Here is a 20894-nt window from a genome sequence, read left to right as displayed (position 1 = left end):
CCACCTCGCAGCGTGGGGCAGCTCAGCCGCATGGCACCTGATGGTGAAGCCCAGTCTCATGGGACATGCAGCAAAACACTGGGTGCAAAGGCAAAATCTACATGGCAAGATTTTCTTGTTTGAAATAAATGAATGACTCTTTCATGTTTTTGTTTTGTTTTGGTTTGGTTTTATTTTTCCCAAACAAGTCACAAATATCCAGGGACAGGGGGAAGAAAACAAAGCAAGTTTACAGAAGCAGTGGGATATTGCCCTCTGAGAGAGCCTCAGAGACAGAAATGCCAAAAAGAAATCAACTGGGAATCAAAGAGAGTAAAGAAAAAGGAGAAAGGTATTACAGCAATAAAGTTATTTAGAAGTGAATGTGACAGAAAGGAAAAAAAAAGCACTGTAAAATCCAACTGCACTTGTGTAAGTTTTGTTTCCTCCCAGCATCCCCTGGATTGCAACATCCCCTGCCTATGCTTTTCCTAAACGTCTTATCTAAATTGTGCAGCTTTACAATGAGCTGCCTCTGGTCGCCAGGAATCTAATTGTCACAGGAGACAGCTAGGGTTTGGGCAGCAGTGGTTAGAGTCCTGAATCAGCTGTGTGCCTGTGACAACACAGAGAATCCAGTCACAGCTCAAGATAAGACAAACATGTTCTCCCTCACAGCAGCTGAACTTATGCTGACAGACGTTTAAACTTTTTAAGAACTACGCATATATAAAAAAACTTAGGTCATGACTTTTGGAGGCAACATCTTAACTCCACTACAACAAAATGCATATCTCTTCTAAGCATCACTGCATGTAGTGAATTTCTTTGCTTTCCTGCCAGTCAGTTGCCACTGATACTTGTGTGCTCCTCAAAGCATAACAAGACAGACATTAATAGGGAGTTTAGAGGCAGAGATTGTCTTCTGACCTACTGCCTTTTTTTTTTTTTTTTTTTTTTTTTTTCTGAAAATTGCTGCACTTTGAGTTAAAATTGTTTTTAAAATGCATTGTTACATGGAAGTAAGCTTATTAGCTGACACAAGAAAAAAGGAAACAAATTAAAATGAAGGCAACGTAATGCACAGAGGCAGAAAGAACCAGTGCTCTGCAGGCTGTCTTCTCCTACTTAACTATTTATTTGCAGGAGTTATATCTATCTCCACAGTCTTAGACTCTATCACTCTGGTAGTATCACACTTAACATAGACATGTTAGGTGAAACAAGGCATATGTCCTTTTTTTTTTTCTTTTTCTTTCTTTCTTTCTTTCATTTTTTATTTTTTTTTTAATTTTTTTATTTTATTTTTTTCTTCAGAATGGGTAGAATTTGCAGAGACTGTATTTGAGTTTTCCATTTGGTTTCTGTAGAATCATGATTATCAGTGATCATATAAAAGTTTATCAACCTTATTGGCCGTGCCAGTATGGGTGACAACGAATGGGTTTTATTCAGGGTTCTGTATTAGGAGCATGCAACCGCAGAGGTTCCTGTTTTCTCTTGTATTTACATGTAGTCCTATAGTCCTTACCATGTGAACTACAGTAGTTTCTTCATTAGCATATGTTGTTAATATGTTCATTAAATTCATGTCACATAGTCATTAATCTGAAAATGATGTCATTTCTGCAGAACCTACAACCTCATTATGTTCACAGTATGTACATCACAGCCATGTTATTTCTGAAAGAGGTATGACACTATTTGGTTATTAATCCAGAGGTCACTTCTGCCAACCTTGCAGTGATTAACTCTTTGCAAGAAATCATTCTGATGTCTTGGAGTAAAACACTAAGCAGTGTTATATGCTTTATATGCTGTAAGAAAAAATAAAATACAAACTGTGGCATAGAGGCATTTATTTATATAGCACATTTAGTAATCTGTACAAAAATTATAGGTAAGATTCGGCTCACTGAGGTCAATATGTAAGGCTGAGCAGCATCAAAATGTTAGGACTAGTTAGTAACTACGAATTTCCAAACGGAGCAATGATCTTTGATTTCTAGGGAGTATGAAGGTGGTGAATCTGATTTCAAAGTCATGCTGGGCAAAATACTATTAACTGGTGTATAGTTGTCCTTATTGTACAGATAAATCCAAAATATCCTAATGGAGAACTACTGAAAAAAATTCATTTAGTCTCCAGATCAGTTCAACAGATTTCAGCATACTCTTTCAGCAATTTGTAACAAAACAAAAACATAGAAAACTACAGTTTCTTGGAGATAAGTGTTAGCCTCTCTAACGAAAGTGTTTTCACCATGGAGCATTTTTTTCTTCTTTTTAGATTAAAAAAATGTGCATTTAGGCCAGATTTTCCTGGGTGATATACACTGAGTATATACGGATAAAATTAAGCAAATTGCTGTCCTCCTAGAAGAAGTATCTGTTAGGCAGCTTTTTGAAAGTGAGGAGAAATAAACTAGGATGATCAACTACACAAATATACTAGTAAGAAATTTGCTACTGTTTGCCCCAGGGATCAATACACAGCAGAAATGCTACAAATTCCCGGTCTGCCTAATACCAAATACCTCTGCTTTCTGTGGGCCCAGATTTCACACTACACATTTGGTGCCTGAACAGTTTATTGCCAGTCCATCAGCTACTGCCCATGCAGACTTCATGCTGCCTCAGGTTCTGGGTTCTCTGCGGGGATAGCGGCCACCAGAAGGCACCTTCCAAGAACCAGCCACACCTTTCGTTTCTCAGAAGCAGCATTGTGACAATGGTGAGGGGAGACGTTAATGCATACATCCATTTGAATAATGGATATTATGGCTTTACGTGCATCTTGATAGATGATGAGATACTCATCTCAGTCAAGTTATTTTGAGGAAAGAGGAAGACTGAACCGTAAATTCGGGGAAAGGAAGTAATGCTTGGCAATGTACTTTTATTTTTATTTTTATTTCCCAAAAAGTTGTGTTAATCAAATAAATATTTTGTTGCTTTTCTTCAGAATTCAGGGGACGGGGAGCACAGGGTGCAGCCTGCTAGTGCAATCAGTAGGGCAAACAAACTCTGCAGCTCGAAGATGAAACTCAGCAGCTTTATGAACGGGATTGTGCGGTACGGTTGCCTACCACAGCAGGGAATGGATTCGCTGCCCCTGGAGGCAACTTTCCAGTCCTATGCCAACTCATACGATTATTTGGATCCTCTAGAAATTCTCGGCGAAGCCCTGCAGCAGGAGAGGCAGAAGCAGGACTGGGCTTTCAAAGGGCTGTAGAGGAAGGCGGGGTGCGGGAGGGAGGACACCCTGCGACACCAGTCTGGGGCACCGGCGCCGCGTCCTTGTCGCGGGTGGCACCGGCAGCCGAGCCGTGCGGGAGCATCGCCGCGGCGCATCCGTGTGCCCGTCGGGGCGACCGCAGCCCTGCGGATGCCGGGGCTGCAGCACCACCGGGGCCGCCCCGCGGCGGGCGGGCGGGCGGGCCCCGTCCCCGCCGCCTCCCCGCCTCCTTCCGCAGCCGGCGGCGGCCCCGTCCCCGCCGCCCCCCTCACCTCAGCCGCCCCCCTCTGTCTGGCTCCCCCCGCGCCGTCTGGCGGCCCCCCCCCGGCCCCGGCCCCGGCGCGCTTCTCGCGAGAGCTGGGCATGCCGCCGATGCCGCCGCCGCCGCCGCCGCGGAGGGGGAGACACGCGGGGGGAGCCGGTGACGTCGGGAGTTTTCCTGAAAGTCAATAACGAGCCCGGCGGAGGCGGCGGGAGGAGCCGACAGCGGGGCCCGGCCGGCTCCGGGGTGAGTGCGCCGGGGGGAGCCGCCGCCGCCGCCGCCGCCCTCCTCCTCCTCCTCCTCCTGACCCCCGCGCGTCGATGCCGCCGCGGCCGCGCTACCCGCCCGGGCGGCTCCGTGCGTAGCGGGGCGCGCGGCTCCATGTAGCCGGGGGGGGGCCGGGGCCGCCTCCTGCCGCCCCCGCGGAGCCGCCGGGGACCGCCGAGCCCGGCGGGGGGACGGGGGAGGAGGAGGAGGCGGCAGCGGCGCCCTCCTCCCCTTCTCCCCCCGGAGCCGGAGCCGCCGCCGCCGCCGCCCTCCGGCTCCGCAGCAGCGCCCGCGGCGCCGCCGCCGCCGCCTCTGCAGGTACGGGGCGGGAGGGGCCGGGCGGCGGCGGGGCGGGAGGGGCGGGAGGGGAGGGAGCGAGGAGGCGGGCGGGGAGCGGGGGGGGAGGCGGGGAGGGGGCGCGGAGGGGGCGCGGGGCGGCGGCGGCGGCGCGGCCGGGCCGGGCCCGGGGCTGGGGGGGGACCGGGAGGGAAGCTGGGGATCGGGGGCGGGGGTCCCCCCCCCGGGCGGTGCGGGCGTTATGTAACGGTGGGGGGGGGTCGGGCAGGGCGCGCCCCCGGCGGGAGCGAGCGCAGCCCCCCCGTTATCCTCCCCCCCACGTTTTTTTATCCCCCCCACCCCGCGGGAGCGCGCCGGGGGTGACTGCGGCGCGGGGGTCTGGCAGCCCCGCGCGCGTGCCCGCCGCGCGCGTGCCCGCGCCGCCCGGGTGATGCCGCCGCTGGCGGCTCCTGCCTGCGAGTAAACAAACCGGCCGCCGCCCCCGAGCCCTCCTCCTCCTCCTCCTCCTCCTCCTCCTCCCGCACCAGCCATCATGGAGGCCGCCGCGCACATGCCGAGCAAGTTGACGCGCGGCGGGGGCGCGCCCCGCACGTGCTGCACCCCCCCCCCCCCTCATGTCGCCGGGGCGCGCGTGTCGCGATAGGGGGGATGCTGTCGCCGTGTCCCAGCCGCAGGGGCCGGGAGCTGGCGGGGAGGGGAGGGCAGCGCGGCGGCGGCGCGGTTGCTGCTGGTTCGCTACCCAGAGCCTGCCACGCTGGGTTATCTAACGGGGTTAGGCTAAAAAAATGTAAAGAAAAGCCCCAAATTCCTGGTTTTGTGCGGCTGGTAGGGAGTAAACAACTGCATTGCTCCACATCTTCATGCTATATTTTTAATGTAGCTATCAGTTGGTTGGCTACTCGGCTACATCTACAGGATCTCGTTTTTATTTTTATGAAAATAACGCCTACGGCTTGACTCGCTTAACTTCTCCTGAAGAAGTTCTGTTCTGAAAACCCCAATGCCCCAGGTACCTCCATCGCCAGCCTTTCCCAGGACTGAAGGAACTCGCAGCCGCCTCTTCTGCCGCTGTTTAATTAGGACCTACCAAAACTTGGCGAATAGGCAGACGTACTTCCCCCATACCTCACCATATTTTGTACATAGCAATCAATTTCCCAGGGCAAGAGGCATGCAAATGAGAGGTCCTAAACTTCTGAGAAAGGACTTCTTCAGCGTGACCTGTTGTTGCTAGCTTCTGTATACAAATATGAAAAGTGTGTATGAAATAGGGAAGAAAGCTTATTTTGGCTCTTAAGATAAGCATACAACTCAAGATCCCGCCTCTAGGACTGTTTTTTTTTTTTTTTTGCTTGTTTGTTTATTTTATGGCAGGAGCCTTTAAGTTGACCCCAATATCACTAATTGGATTGGATTGCTAATTATAGCCCACGTGGATCTGTTTTGGTTGGATGCGGACAGTCAGTCAAGTTCAAATGAGAGCCAAAGAAAAACTGTAGAGATAAGAAAAATCCTGTTTCCTGGAAAGCTTTGTATCATATTTCAATAACTCATTTTTCCTCTAACATAGATGTTTGGTGTATGCACACACACACAGGTAAAACCAGTGAAACTCATATTTGAGGTGGTCAATGCTGTGGTGCGTTCCTGCCTTCCTCTAGCTAGGTTTGCCTTACCTCAGCGGGCTCTTCAGCTTCATGGGCAGCTTCATAGAAAGTTGTATTTCAGCATCGTGCTCCCTCACTTGTTTGGCAGTTTGGGGGAAGATGATGCCTGGTTAAACAACATGCTGCTGCTCTACAGGAAGCCCATGAGACATCTGACACATACGAGTTTATATCTTGCCCCAGTTGAAGCAGATACAGTGTTAAGGCTGCGATGGCATTAACTTGTACTGGAAAATGTTGACATCTTGACACTGGAACAAATGCTTTGTGGAAGGAAGGGATAACAGTAGTGTTTTTTCTTTAGCTTACCCCAAAACCACCGGAGCTCTGCTATTGTTTGCAACCCAAGCTTCTGTTTGCAAGATGTTCCCAGAAACCATATCTTGACTTCCGACTTCAGTTTGAAACAGCATGTGTCTGAAGTTTGTATAATAACTGCGGCATCCTTCAGACTACTTGGAATTTGTCTGCCACTGGTTTATTTAGTCTTCTTTCACTTTCCGTGTGCAAATTTTCCCAATTTAAAGAGATATTCATTTCTATACCCAAGAAGTTTTTTTGTTTGTTTGTTTATTTGTTTTGGTGAAATAACTTTGAAATACTTGATTGCTTTGGAAGGTATGATACCTTTATTGCAGTAGTTCAAATGTTAAAATAAATTTGAAATTTCTGTGCTGTTCTTAGTATAAAGAAGATTCAGTTTCTAATAAATGTATTTGGTTGTAATTTCATTTTGTGCTGCTAATGATGCAGCAGGAGAGGTCGACTCTGTGCGTGGAAGTCCAACTTTGGTGGCATCTTTGGTGGCTTTGGCACGATGCTAGTTTTAACCAACACTGGAGAGTGGGAGGACCTTGAAATAGGTAGAGTGAAAACTTTCTTGTAGTGTACTTCCATTTCAATATGGTTAATGCATAAATGGAGTTGCTTTAAAAGGAATGCACTAGACTGTAGCTGCATGCTTAGTAGGGATGTTAGTTGTCCCAAGTCAGCCAGCACTATGTGCCCAAAGACCTCTGGTTTGTTTTTCCCAGCTAATAAAGTAAGCGTTCTGTTCAAAATGTGCAGTGCTCCTTTTGTGAACAACATTGATGGTTCAAAGAGAGTGGAACAGATAAATGTGTGCCTTCGCAAGTTTTATTTACCTTAAAATGTCAGTTTTGTTTCCAATATATGTATGAAATTTACCATCACTTGTAAGATTGCCCTTCATTCTAGAGTATTAGATTGGCTCTCATTCTGTTAGGAGATGGTTACCAAGGATATCATGTCAGGGACAGGGGTTGCTGTCTAGCACAACAGGTCCGTCAGGGAGTGTGGCACTGCCTGGAAAACAAGGGATCTTTGGGATGAGGAGCCTCGTGTCTGCTAGTATGTTGCCTCCTGGTTACATGGAAGGGCAGCCCTGAGTGTTGCAAATTCTTGTTGGTAAATTTGTGGCACTTGTTGCTTGTCTTTGCAACAGGTTGGCAGGCTATGTAGAAGACTCTTTTCTAAGCCGTAGTTACATAGTAAATGGAAAAGCTTATTCAAAGTGTTTTACAAAACTATTAAAGCCAGAGAAACAAACAAAACTACTGAACAGGAAAGGTAACTTCTTAGTGCTTTGTGTGGTGTCAAATCATATTTAAAGTTTTGGTTTGTGTTTTCTTCTGGGCTGCTTGTATGAAGCAGATTCGGGGCTGCTTATATGAAGAGAAAAATTATAAAAAAAGCTTGCAGAAAATGCAAGGCTGTAGTAATAGATGGTATGGCATTTTGTCCTTGTCCTGTAGCTCTACATCAACATTAAGTATGGCAATTGAAGTAGTTTTGGCACATGTGATGGATTCCAAACAGATTCTTTTTGTCTTTGTTATTTAAAGGTGTTGTTCAGGTATATTAGGAAGCTGTGGCAAAGTCTATACTTACAAAAAAAAAAAAAAAAAAAAAAAAGAAAAAAAAAAGTTACAAATATCATTAAATATTCTTTTCAAGGAGAGGAAGCATTTTTGTCCTGTGTATAGAAAAATGCTTGCTTTTGATCATTTTAAATATTTCTCAGACTTTTGATATTAGTGTCAACATTGACTATGTTTAGATGAAATAACTTCTTATGTCTCGCATCCATCTTGAGCAACCCTATCTTTCCATGTGTTTCTATGCGAGTGTCTAGGTATGAGTCCTATTGATCAAAAAGAGTATTAAGAACAAGCTCTTACCCTGTGAATTTTTCTGGAATATCCTGACTAAAGAGCAGCAATAATTCCCTTAAGAATGCAGCCAGGACCTCAGTGTTTCATACATGGCTGAATGACGTGATAGCACTGTTTGTCAGATGTTACTGCATTGTGTGTGCGATGAAGTTATTTGAATGCATCCCACAGTAGGAGCACAGGTGAAGAGCCTGATTCAGCTTTACAGAGATCAATAAGGTCTTGCCACTGGATTTTTTTAGGTGTGGGGTGGCAGTGCCTAGAGGTCAAAAGCTTCTCTTACAGGTGGTTTAACCCCACAAAAGTGATACAGTATTTCTTGGTGGAGTCTCAGCAGGCTTTCAAAACAATTTTTACCAACAAAAGTGTTTTTTTTTTTTTTTCTCTCTCTCTCTCTCTTTTTTTTTTTTTTTTTTTCCCAACTGTTTAGTGTGCTTCCTGGGATATGTGATTGGTACAACTTGTCTTGTGTTTTTCTTAAAGCTACATACTATAGGGCAAAGAATTAAGGTTAAATGTGTGAGTTTCATGTAATCTGTCTTTTTGTATAACATTTGCTGAAGACCTTTGTCTAGTAGGCACTGCATCTAGCCTTAAATGTGTTCAAGTGACAAGATGCTTTTGAAAAATGAACAGTCTACATTTGTGGTTGTAGAGAATTCATTCTGTGCTTAGGACATTCAGATCTCAAGTTGATGAGAATAATGCTTGTTGAAGATGAACAAGCAGATCCAAAAGGTTTAGATTAGAAGCTGGAGTGTAGTTCTGGTCATGTTGTAGTGGTAGAATTAGCAAGTTCAGCAATTTTTGATGGCTATGTGGGAAAGAATCACTTTTTCAAGCAAATTCAGAATTTAATTTGTACAATACATAAATAATAATAAATAAATCCTAATTTAGGAGTTTGAATGAAAGTCTTTTGGTAGACATGTCATTGAACTTTTTTCATCTTGTATATTAATAGTCTGAGAGCACATATTTATTTCAGTACTTTCCTTTTCCCAGTACTCATGGTACTTTGCTTATTTCTGACTTTTATTGTCTTAATTCTTTGTGGCTTCACCTATGTGCTTGGCATTGTGTATGCACTATGGTGCTGTGCTCCACAAAAGTTACTATCTTACCAAAAATCAAACATATGAGCTTAATGAAGCTCTATTTTGTATCTCTTAGATATCTTTTAACCTATCTCATTGCAGAATGTATGGGAATTTCTTGGTTCTGTGACATTTCACAAATTAGACAACCTGTTTCAGGGTATTATAGACTTAAAAATCCAATTTAATTTGTTTTCAAAATATGAAACTTGAGTTTAATTTTGCTTGGTAGTTTGAGACATTACAAAACTTTTTTTTTTTTTTTTTTTTAAAGAGTGAAGGAACTTCATCTTGAAATGGCAAGAAAGAGTATTCCTATGTTAATCCTCAGCAAGTTAAATTTATTATATTTTGAAGTGTTGAGTGGAATATGGCTGTCATAGTTATGATCCTCAACTAATCTTTAATTTGACTTCTTTTAAGTCTCAAAACTCTCCCAAGTTCGTTGTCTGAGTAACTTTTTTCTCTAATGCATAACTTTAGCCCTCCATTCACATTTACTGCTTTAAATATATTCTTTGGTTGAATTTCAGACCTGTATTCTCATACGTTTTATTTTCTCACTCTCCTGTCTGATTTTTTTTTTATTTATTTTTATTTTCTCTGACTGGGGAGAGAAAAGGATTCAAAGCATTTTTGTCAATAAAAACAATGCAAACAATGGGTTGTTATTTTTTCATGTGGGATTCTAGAGAAACAATTTAGCTACTGTTAGAAACTTCCTTTATACCTTGGTAAACAAAGACAAGGGTGGGTTTGTTCACCTTACCTTAATTGTACCTTTGTCCCTTAAAATAGCTTAATTTGTCATTCTAATATGAAAAAGAATACAGGATTATAGTTTCTTTATTGGCAAATTACTCAGTTGCAAAATCTAACTGAAACATATAACTTAATATATTAAAATTTAAGTGTGACTGCAGTCACAACTGAATTTATCTAAAGTCTCTAACTCGCTTATCTAAACATGTATGAGTTATGTGCAGCTTTTTGACATACAGTAAGTGAAGACAGAAGACTGAAAATATTAAAGCACAAAGTATACACATATGTGTGCTTTATAAAGACCTATTTATCTTTTCTAAAGCATCTTGTTTTTCCTTACCACAAAGTGTAAATATTGCTAGTTTTGTTATCCTCCTTCTAATTCCAAGCCAAGGCTTAGGAAATAAAATTGTCAGGAATAATTTTTAATGTCAATATTCTTAATGACATCGAGATTTTTAGTGCAGAATACGATTAAAAAAAATATTTGCAATGCCTGTTGCAGAGATATCTTTTTTTTTATCTTTGTTGTAAAATTTGTAAAATAGGAACATATAAAATTAGAAATTGTTTAGGGGTATGCTTAAGTGTCTTAATTGTGCATACAGCAGTAAAGATTTTATAGATTTAGAATGTATTTAGAATGTTGGTTTTTATTATATTTCTTTGTATTGTAAAACCAGTTAATGTATTTTTTGTGATTTTTTTTTTGTTGTTTAGAAGTTGTTTGAAGTTGAACAAAAATTATCTTTCTGCAGGTTCCTTTTTCTCAGTCTAAGTAGTGACACTATTTAAATTAGTCAGTTCTCCTGAGACCATAAAGAGGGGCATAATCCAACTGCACCGTTTTTGAAGTATAACCAAAATTGCAGAATATGTAGTTTGTAGAAGCCTGTATAAATACACTACTTTTTAGATAAACCACTGAACTGGATGTGATTCTTCCATTAGTAATACAGGTTATTTTGATTTAGGAAGTTTTGTAACAATCTCTGTTCTGCAGCATAGTCTTTTGTGTAATTTCTGATGCTGTGCAATGTATCCTCTTATTGTTTGACCAGACTTTCAGATAACAACTTGGGTAGGGGAAGAGGATATGGATGCATTTTTCATATAAATAAAACTTGAATCTGAACTTTACATCCTACAGAGAACTGTTTTTAGTTTGGAGCCTTAACTTTTTAATTTCTCACTTTGTGATTACAAACAGTACTGAAGACTGCTACAGTACAGTCTGTTTGGATGCATTGGAGGATTCAGACTTTGGAGGATATAAGAAAACCTCCTAAGAACTTGATCTGGAAAAAAAATGCCCCTAAAACAGATAAACAAACATGGGTATGATAGCCACTAGAGGATGACTAATTAAGAGCTTTTTTTTTTTTTTTTTGTATTAGTGTGTGTTTTGTGTGTGCAAACATAATTTTTCAGTGTACCTTTCTGAGAAATGATGTAAAGATGAGGAGATTTGGCTCTGATTATGTTGAAGACCAAGGAATCTCAGTGAGTCAGGCAAAGAGAAAGATTCACTTGGACATCATCCTCTATCCCCACCTCCCCAGAGCATTTTATTAAACAAATGGTTACTTGAAAAAGGTAAAATGGCAGTTCCCTGATACATTTAGGTTTATATAATCACTGGGTTGTGAATGGTATGTGAAGTTGTAGGGGTAGTCATTGGAAGAGGTGAAGCTGATCCTGTTGGTATTCTCTCTGGTAGCTTAAGTTGGTAAATGTGAGAGTATCTGTTTTTTCTCAGCTCCAAAATTGTTGAAAGTAGGAGCTTCTGTTTATGAAAGTTCTTACAACAGAAACCTGAATCATACAATTTACATTGAATTTATGGGCACTGTCTTCTGTACTCAGCTGTCTCTTGTCACTGGGGAAATGGGAGGATGCCCAGATTCCAAGGGAGTGTTGTCTGCTCTTACGAGTCTTGATGATTATTCACTTGCACATAGTGGTTGTTAAGTGTAGACCTGAAACACTGTTCTTGCTCCTTCTGCTTGGAAGGAAAATATTTCCTTCTCCCCATCCACTGAGTCTGTGGAGGTGCCTGACTGCTGCAATGGGCGTGAGTGCCTCATTTAATTCAAAAATATAAGTTGAGAAAAGGTGTCTTCTCCATACTGAATAGCCCATTGCTTCTTTTAAGAGTAGGTCCTATAGTTCCTAGGCGATAGCATCATGAAACGAACTTTTTCTTTATACTGCTGTTAGTCTCAAAAGTTCAAGATGAAAACTGAAAAGGTGTTGGTTTTTCACCACACTTTGGGAAAACTGTGAGTCTCAGTAGGATCTGTTGCATGTAGAAGTTTCTGTTTGATCCTTGCTCAGAAAGATGTCCTTGTGACCATTACAGCTAGGAACTTAGAATTCTTTGTAGTATTAGTCCTTCTGAAGTGTGCTGAAGTGTTCCATGTAATGCCAAAATGTGGCTTAATAGTTTTCCAAAGAGGAAAGAAAAAAAAATTAACTTTTTTTTTTTTTTTTTTTACAAGATCCAAAAATAAATGCAGACATTTCGTTCTTGTAACCGGTCACGATGGAGTAAGTTGTCATAACTGCACCACAAAGCATGCAGATGATAGGTTTTTGTATTTATTATGCATATTCATGACTGACTGATACATTGTGCAAAATACATACGATGTACTGTTGGAAAATTACCTCTTAAAAGTTCTGTTTGATAAAGTGGAAAAGAAAAAAGAAAAAGCAATCCAACCTGTTCTTCAGTTGTTGGAACATAAATAAAAACCTAAGTTAGGTTTTTCCCTGTAGGTAGCAGCTGGAATGCAAAACATCCTCAGCTTCAGTTCTTACACATTTTTTCCCCATTCCATCCTATAGCAACAGGGGAAACTGTAATATTTACTCTGTAACAGCTGCTGGAACTTGAAGTGCATTGGGAGAGCAGAGTTGATGGCTAAGGAGTATTTAAGCTCTGTGCAGGCTGTGTAGCATGAACGTTTCTGTAGGTTTTCTTGAAATAGTTGGACTGTAGATGGAATGCTATTCCCTTATGAGAGTTCTTGTTCCATATGTTATAGGGAACTATTTTATGCCTGTAGAAATGCACCAGTGCATCTTCAGGGTAAAGGTTTCTGTATGTCTGTTTTTCATTAAGGTCAGTTTTCGTCACAATAGGTAATTTTCAAAAGTGTGTTGCTGGATGACTTTCTGAGTGAATGAGTGTAGCTTTTAGAAAGCCTCAAAGGAATTTAATAAGGGATAATACTACAGATGCTTACAAATGGCTTCTTGAAAGTGTAGTGTGAATGTATAACCTTTATTTTCATTAGTCTTTTAATGCTTCGATTTATCTTCTACAGCTTCCTGTGTAATTCAGATTGACTTTTAATTACCCATTAAGGGAGTGATCACTATAACCATTATGTCTGCATACAACTGTTGATAATTTTACTTAAGTTGTTTCTGGTAGCACTGTGAAGCTGAAACAGAGATAATTTGGTTAGTTTTGTCACCATATTTATCTGATTTTTGCATTTTGGCATTTTTGTTTGAAATTCAATGTAGTAGTCCATGGAAGGAGTAGGATGCTGTCCTACAGGCTTGCATTTAAGGTTATTGGGACACAGGCAGAGATAAAAATCAGTCATAGATCAGATTTTGATTAAATAACACTAACTTAATCATGATCAGTGGATAAATAGGGAGCTTTAAGCATAAATTCATTCATTAAAACTATATGTCTACAGGAATCATGGACTTAATGATCAGTATGTGGGCAGACAAGATCATTGCTACTTAGTGCAGAAGTTCATTTCTTACAGCTTAGTCTGTACCAATAAAAATAAATTATTGCACTTTCCATAAGAACACACCAACATTGGGAACTGCATTAGATTAACAGATAGGATAAAACAAATCACAGCATATGCCAGCCCAGGCTAAGTATTTTGCTTATTTTGTCTTTATAGTTGAAAAAAGTTGCCTGTGATCATGTGTTAAGGAATGCACTGGAAGCCTGGTAGGAAAGTCAAACCGAAGTCGGGTGTTGGGATACTGATGTGCTTGCTTGTGTATCACAGAACAGCTGTTCTTGCATCATTGTTGCTCCCCCTGGTTCTGTAAAGATGTGTGTGCTTGGAGTAGGAACTGATACCGTGCTGCCCTCATCCATCCAGGAAGGCAGAACTGGCACCTGTGTCAGCCGCATGTCTCAGTCTCTCTGTCCGGGCACAGCTGTTGGGCTTGCTTATCACTGGACTGAAGAGCATAAACAAAACTTCTGATAGAGTATGGCCCAAAAAATAACTCTCTAACTAGTGAGGTAAAGGCCGTGGAAAGGTGTGCTTGTTGTGTTTATTTCTGCCACATTGTCTTACCTGGTAATGCACAGTCTAACCAGATAAAGATGAACTGACACTAATGAAACCATCTCCTGTCCTTCCAAAACCTTGTATGTAACATTTTCTTTTAATTCTTGTAAAAACATGAAGGTCTGAAGGCAGTGTGTGTTTACATAAACAGAGGTGTCTGGTGTCCTTTTGGACACAGTGGGGCGTGATGCTGTTGCAAAAGGGTGTGCATCACCTGCATGGGACTTCCCGTCATATCTGCCAGTGCAAAGGGATGTCACAGAGGCAATGCTTTCAATATTATTTAAACTTTGTGCTACTAAATGATTCAACGTTGCAGTTTTTAATTTTAAGTACCTGAATTACTGCCTGTTTTTGAGAAAACAAGTGAACGCGTAACTGTAAAATGGATACACCCTCAGTATTTCTGAGTTGTGCTCTACTGCATTATTTGTTGCATGCCACGTGAAAAAATGTTCATACCAAGTTTTATGTTGCACAGCACAACATCCATACAGAAGTAGCCTTCCATCTAGCTGCTGCATGGTGCAAATACACATTTTTAAAATGACATATTGGAAATAACCTGTGCACATATAATGGTTCATTTTTTACCCTGTTTTTGGTTGGATTAGAACAGTTTATTTCCCCGTCCATTCTCCATTCATTCATTGCACAGGTTGCTTTTAGGAGAATTTGTTTCTATTGCGCTTACATTTGTTGGTCAGTACACTAAATTGATATGTATATGCTGGATTTTTTAGTACTGAACTGGACTGTGTGTCCCTCCTCCAGTGTGTACAGGTGTGCTCCTGTGCGTACAGCCATAGAAGGGTGTTCCTCCACCATCACAGAAGTCCCTTTCCTAGATTGGCATGATTTGGATGTTCCTCCTTGTTTTGAAGGATGGAGGGGAAAGGCAGTCTGCTGGCAAAAGGAGACCTCTCCTGCCCTCTGACTTCTCTTCCTGCTTGGTTGCAGTGCTATTATCTCTTCTTCTCAGCTTGTTGGTAGTCTGGGAGTGAGGTGGTGGAAGGGAGAGCTGTGGCTTCTGGGACCGGCATGTCCTGTTGTAGGGCTGGCCTCCTTCCGCCCCCTGCGAGCTTTTTTTCTTCCTTGTAGGGAAGAGAGTGCTCTTGTCACCGCTTGGCTTAAAGCCCTGAGAAAACATGCACTCCTTCTTTTCATAAACTAAAGTGTGGCTTTTTTGGTTAATTTGCAGTCCTAAAAAGTTGCTTCTCTGTTCACATACTTGTTGGTGCTGCTGTTTGTAAAAACTTAGAGGTTTGTACTGGCTATCATGTAGGTATAGTGGAAGTAGGAAGAATATTATATTTCAGTAGCCTTTACTATTTCTTTTTCTTCCTTTTTTTTTTTTTTAATTAATTGAAACTTTTTGAAAAAAATAACTGCATGGCTGGTGAATTGCTTAATACAGATTTTAACAGTTAAGCATTATAGGTATGGTTATCATCATAAGGCTTTGGCTTTAAGTGCCTTTACAGAACCTTTCCTTCCATTTCCTTTCACTCTTGATCTGATCAATGCAGTCTTAATAATAGAATCACTTACCAGTTGCATGGATTCTGACAAATGGGGGAATGGTGAAAGATACTGTGGCTTCAAAGCTGGACCTGTGAAGCAGTACTGGCACCGTTTCATTTAACAGCATCCTGTGCATCAGTACAAGGAATTTTATTGTGTGCGTTTTATAATAGTGCCACGTGACTTAAAATGTAACACATTCTGGGTCTGTTAAGTAGCAAGGTGTTCATGGAAAATGTGCTGTAAGACTATAGAAATATGATTCCGTTATATGGTTAATTAATAAAAAAAAAAAAAAAGCAGATTTTTAGTGTGAGCTCAGTCAGTGGAAGACATCAACAAAGACTTTTTTTGTTGGCTGTCAAATGAGAAAAACAGAAAAGACTTAAATTCTTTCTCTAATATTTCCTTCCAGGGTGACTCATCAGTAGAAATTGGGAAGAGCAGCAGAAGAGAAGCCAAACAGACAAGCTGATAACTCAAAGAAATACTCTTTTGAGTCGGGGGTTCAGAGTGGAGCCATCATGAGCGATGTTACCATTGTGAAGGAAGGCTGGGTTCAGAAGAGGGGTAAGTTCCACTTCCTAATGCAAAGTTCTTGTGGTGTGTAGCAGGCTGTGTGCAGTGGCATTGTACAGTTATGCTGGGAGCATTCTTGATTTATTTTCTAGTCTGCAGCAAGCTAATCTGACCATATGGAATTAATGGCCATTAAGACCTGGGTCATGTTAATACTTAACTCTCAGCACTGCCCCTGTTTTACGTGGGTAACTGACAGTAAGGAGGAAGCTGGACTTGGTAATTCCCACTTAACCTTGCTGCTGCAGCTCTTGTCACCCCTGTATCAGACTAAGTAGGTGGTGGTGGCAGCTCTTAGAGGTAGAAATAGAGGGGCACAGTTGAAGGTTGCATAGGAGCTGTTGTGGGTGCAATACTTTGTGTAACTTCCTCTATGCCAATATGTGGCTCAGCTTATATTACATACTCAAGTAGTCCCTGTAAAATCGATATACTACTTGTGTAAAGCTCAGCATATATCTAATTGCCCTGCAGACCTTGAAGCCATATGATTAAAGAGTAAGTTCCTAATTATAAGCCAGTCTAAAGTAATATTTTCTGTTATGGTTAAATTCCTGTGAATTATTGAGATGTCACATCATAATCTGTTACCGTGTGATTTTCAAATTTGGGAATGTTGCTGTATGTTTTGAGTGGGAAACCTCTAGAAATAAATGGCATTTGTACCATGTAATGGACTTTGAATGAAATCTTCCATAATTCATGCTGCTTTGCTTTGGGTTGTGGTGTTGCACAAGATTATTTCCAAAAGAACATCATCTCTCTTGCAGAGAGAAGGTGATCTGGATTACAGGGTGATGTATGCCACAAGCTTCTGTGATTCTAGCCCAGAAGAATTTAGACTTGAATAGTGTGAACGAAATTGCCCTTAATTTAAAAAGAAATGCTTTGTTTCATTAGCAGCATGCAAAGACAAAGATCATCATTAGCTTTCTTATTGTAGATTGACATTAAATGTTAAAGAAGCCAAGAGAATGAGAGAAGTTTATTATTCTGTTATTTCTCCTGCATAACTCTATTTCGGTATTTCATTGTGGGTATTGCAGATGAAAATGGGCTAATGTACAAGAAGCTGAAGGCCTGCTTCCCGTTTTGGAGTATATATTTTTTGTATATAACAAATCGAATTTTGCATGGCAGGAGCTATTTAAATTTTTTAATTGTTTCTCCTTCCCAACTTGTTGCTTGCTCTGTTTGGTTATCTGATTTCCCTTGTTGTTTATTTCACATAATTTCTTTCAAGCATATTATAAAATGATTAGGGTGATCCAAATAGTTCTTTCTTACATAATGTCATATAAATTGCTCATTCTTACTAAAACACAATAGCAACTGTGATATGCATTAATAACTGAGGTCCAGAAAAGGATTGTAATGTTGTACAGTGAATCTAAATGTCTTAGTGAATATTTGAAAATTGGAAGTGTAAAAGTTTTCCCTCTCATGCTGTTTTACTAATCTATTAATTAAAGAAAAGCTGATGGATTTTGCATTTTTATGTCAGTTTTGTTAGATATTTTATTTTCAAAGACACTTCATGACATGCATTTTTTCCCTCATTTTAATGAACTTTGAGTGAATGTATGGTTGTTTTGTTCCTTCTTGCTATTGGTAACTTTTTTTTTTCTATGCTTTCTAATGTTTTCCTAAATTTTCTATGACCTATTACACTTATTGGTCAATTAAAGTGTTTGTTTTGCTTCTGAAAAGAAGAAAAGTGTAGCAGAGTTTTTCAATGTCAAAAATTTGTAAGCATGTAATTCGATGGTTATACATTTCATGTAATTACAGATTCTACCCTGACCTTGCTCTGGAGACAGAGTTGCTAAGCACTTTTGTTATTGTTGCCAAGGAAAAGTATCTGAACTTAATCTAAACTCTGAAAGTTGGAATTTGTCTGTGCTCAGTGTACACTTTGTCAGCTGAATATTCTCTGTCTGTACCAAGAGGCACGGTGGGATTGGTTAAAGTTGCACTGCTTCTGCAAGCTATAATGCTGTTACAGTTTTAAAGGCTGCTCCCTGATCATCCCTACTTAACGCTTCTTGCTTCAGTTCTCCAAGTGGTTTTGGTTTTGGTATGTACAAACTAGGTTCCTCCTGGAGGAAAACAGTGTGGAATCTCCTCTACAGGTATGCGCTGAGTAAATTCCAGCCCCTAGCTGAGGCATAAAGGTACAAACCAACAGCTGGTGCTTTGGAAAGCCCTAAGCCATGTGCATGGTGTAATGTTCCTTTTGAGGCACCAGACTGAATTTAACTTGAAATAGACTTGTAAACCCTATATGCTGTAAAAACGGGGGCCTGGGCACCAGCTGTTTCAGTTGACTGATCTGCTTCTATTATGCCAAATTACTTGGTCATGTGGATATAGCTTGGGACCTTTAAAATCTATTGCCTTTAGCAGTCAGGGTGGTGATATACGTCAGGGTGGTTTGTGATGTAAGGAAAAGAACAGAGCAATCTCTTGCTGCAATTTGGAGCCCAGTCAAGGAGTATGAGGATGACTTGAAAGTATGGGGATGAAGAAGAGTTTTGAAAAGCCAGCTAATGAGATAGGCCAAAAGTCGAGTTAAAGGAACTGAGCGTAGGAGTGAGAGGGGAGGCCGAAAAGTTGAGATGGCATCAACTAAAAGTTGAAGCTGAGATAGAGACTGGGGAGGAGAGATTCTGTTAGTGCAGGGTATTGTGATTCTTAATGGCTGTGAAATGCACTGAGAAAATGTTTGCTTTATTATTCTTTGTGCTGTATCCATGTCAATAGAGGGCTGACAGTCGTACATTTGTAAGTCTTTAACCCTGCTCTTGAGCATGAAGAGTCAACGTGATTCTACATGAGAAGCCTCAGTGTGCTGTTGTTCTCCGAACACTTAAATGATGAAGCTGCTAAATTATTCCTATTTTAAAATCATTCAGCACTCAGGGTAAAGAAATGCCAGAATTAAGTTTACTTAATTAAGAGTGGTCATACTTAGGCCTTGAGCAGTCTTCACAAGAAGATGTTTCCTTGCGGTGAGAGTAGATGACACTGAGGAAAAGTAAGCTGTTACATGAGCTTAGGTGAGCAAAAGGTGACAGTCAGAAGTTGAGAACTTCAGATGATAGAAGGCAGTGAAACCCAACATGAAGCCAAGCCCGAGAAGCTCAGAGAACCTCAGGAGCCGTCAGGTCCCATGTCATAGGTGAAAGGAGACCCTGAAGCATAGTGGCTGGGCCTGCCTGAGCAGGTGATGTGGCCCAGTGAGAGCAGAGCCAGAGAGTAAACTAGTTGGTGATGAGGACTTGGTACTTAGCTGCACTCAAGGCATTTGCAAAGTGAAGTGGGTGTTACTTTGGTCTGGCTTTGGACTGCTTCTGTGCCCCATTAGCAGTGGTAGTGCTCCGGCGTCCGTCTTGTGGTTCACTTTCATCTGAAAGGAGCCAGGTTTCTGCACTCCCAGACTGCATCATTCAGGAAAGTGCATTAGCTGGGGTGATAAGAAGTTTTGTTCTCCTTATCTGAACTGAAGTACTAACACAGATGTACCCTATGAGATATCACAACTTGTCCGAGCAAGAGGCAGATGTATGACTTTAATGGTTTTGGGTTTTCTGCTGGAGTTTTCTGGAGGGAGTCTCTGCTCAGTCAAGAGAGCAGTGGGAATGCTTTTCGTACAGACGCTCTTATGTTTGTCTGTGACTTGCTGTCTCGGCTCTAGTGATAAGAACCAACCATCTCATGGCCTTCTGTGCCTGTGCTGCTGGAAAGATAATGTTGCAATTTACTAGCCGAGTGTGTTTTGTTTCAGAGAGGATAATCATTTTTGTTTCTTCTCTCTGTTTTCCCACTATTCCTGTGGCCAGATTAGAATACAGATGTGTTGTCTTCCTTTGTGAGTGTCTTTTTTAAATGACATCAGTGTTCTTTCCTTCTAATGCATATAGGTGAAAGGGATGTGATTTTGACAAAGAATCTGAAATAGACTGATCCAAACCTAGCTGGTGACACGCAGAAGTTATAACATGTATTTAATATTCATGCAGTTAGTGTAAGGACTCTGCAGAAATTGCTGAAATTACTTTTCCATTTTGGGTTTGCTTATGTGCACAGTGTTTTGCAGTGTCTTTTCAAATTATTGTAAGATTTAGTATTTTTAATTTTACTGAAAGCAAATTGAATGTCTTACAGAGTGGGGATATATTTTGAATGTATCAGTTTGGAAACAGCTGTTCTTTTAAATGGATGAACATGTTTAGTATGATTAGAGCATATCATTACAAAAGAGGTTTTTATGCGTATAATTCAGGTGATTTTTTTTTTCTTTAAAGCTAGTTTCACAAGTTGTAGAGCTGACCTTGTCTGTGGTCTATAATAGTCACAACAATTAGATTTAACAATCATTAATAACTATGCTTAATTGCAACCTAATTTCTTTATATATAACCTGTGCACAAGATTTCAATTAGTTTAAACATATGAAAAATTTTAAGAGTCTGTGTTACCATGTTATTAAAAGATCATTTGGGACAAAGGAAAAATTGACACAGATGCTAACTTTTTAAAGTACCCAGTTTTAAATTTAACATGTCAATGAACTTTATTTTGTGTGTATGTTGAAAGGGTAATGGTTTTTCATTGGGGAAGAGTATACCTAATGTGTATTACATAACAAGATGGCTAAATGATTAGCGAAAGGCAAAAC

General features: G+C 41.0%; 1 protein-coding gene across 7 annotated transcripts in view; it reads left to right on the top strand.

The window, feature by feature from the left end:
- Nucleotides 1-3591: 3591 nt before the first annotated feature.
- AKT3 (AKT serine/threonine kinase 3) overlaps nt 3592-20894 on the top strand; it is a 153921-nt gene continuing 136618 nt past the window's right edge. For 4 of the 7 annotated variants that reach the window (XR_014317073.1, XM_082755555.1, XM_082755554.1 and 1 more), the window contains exons 1-2: nt 3925-4064; nt 16050-16204. Coding sequence is in view for 4 of the 7 variants with exons in the window: in XM_082755555.1 (XP_082611681.1) it covers nt 16159-16204 (46 nt within the window). In the remaining 3 variants the exon portion in view is untranslated. Of the gene's footprint in view, nt 3726-3924; nt 4065-16049; nt 16205-20894 lie in introns of those variants that run through there. The other 3 variants (XM_082755551.1, XM_082755552.1, XM_082755553.1) reach the window with 3 other exon arrangements.

This window comes from Aythya marila (genome assembly GCF_965140915.1).
Source record: "Aythya marila genome assembly, chromosome: 3".
In the NCBI taxonomy this organism is placed as follows: domain Eukaryota; kingdom Metazoa; phylum Chordata; class Aves; order Anseriformes; family Anatidae; genus Aythya; species Aythya marila.
This window is presented reverse-complemented; position numbering and strand designations above follow the sequence as displayed.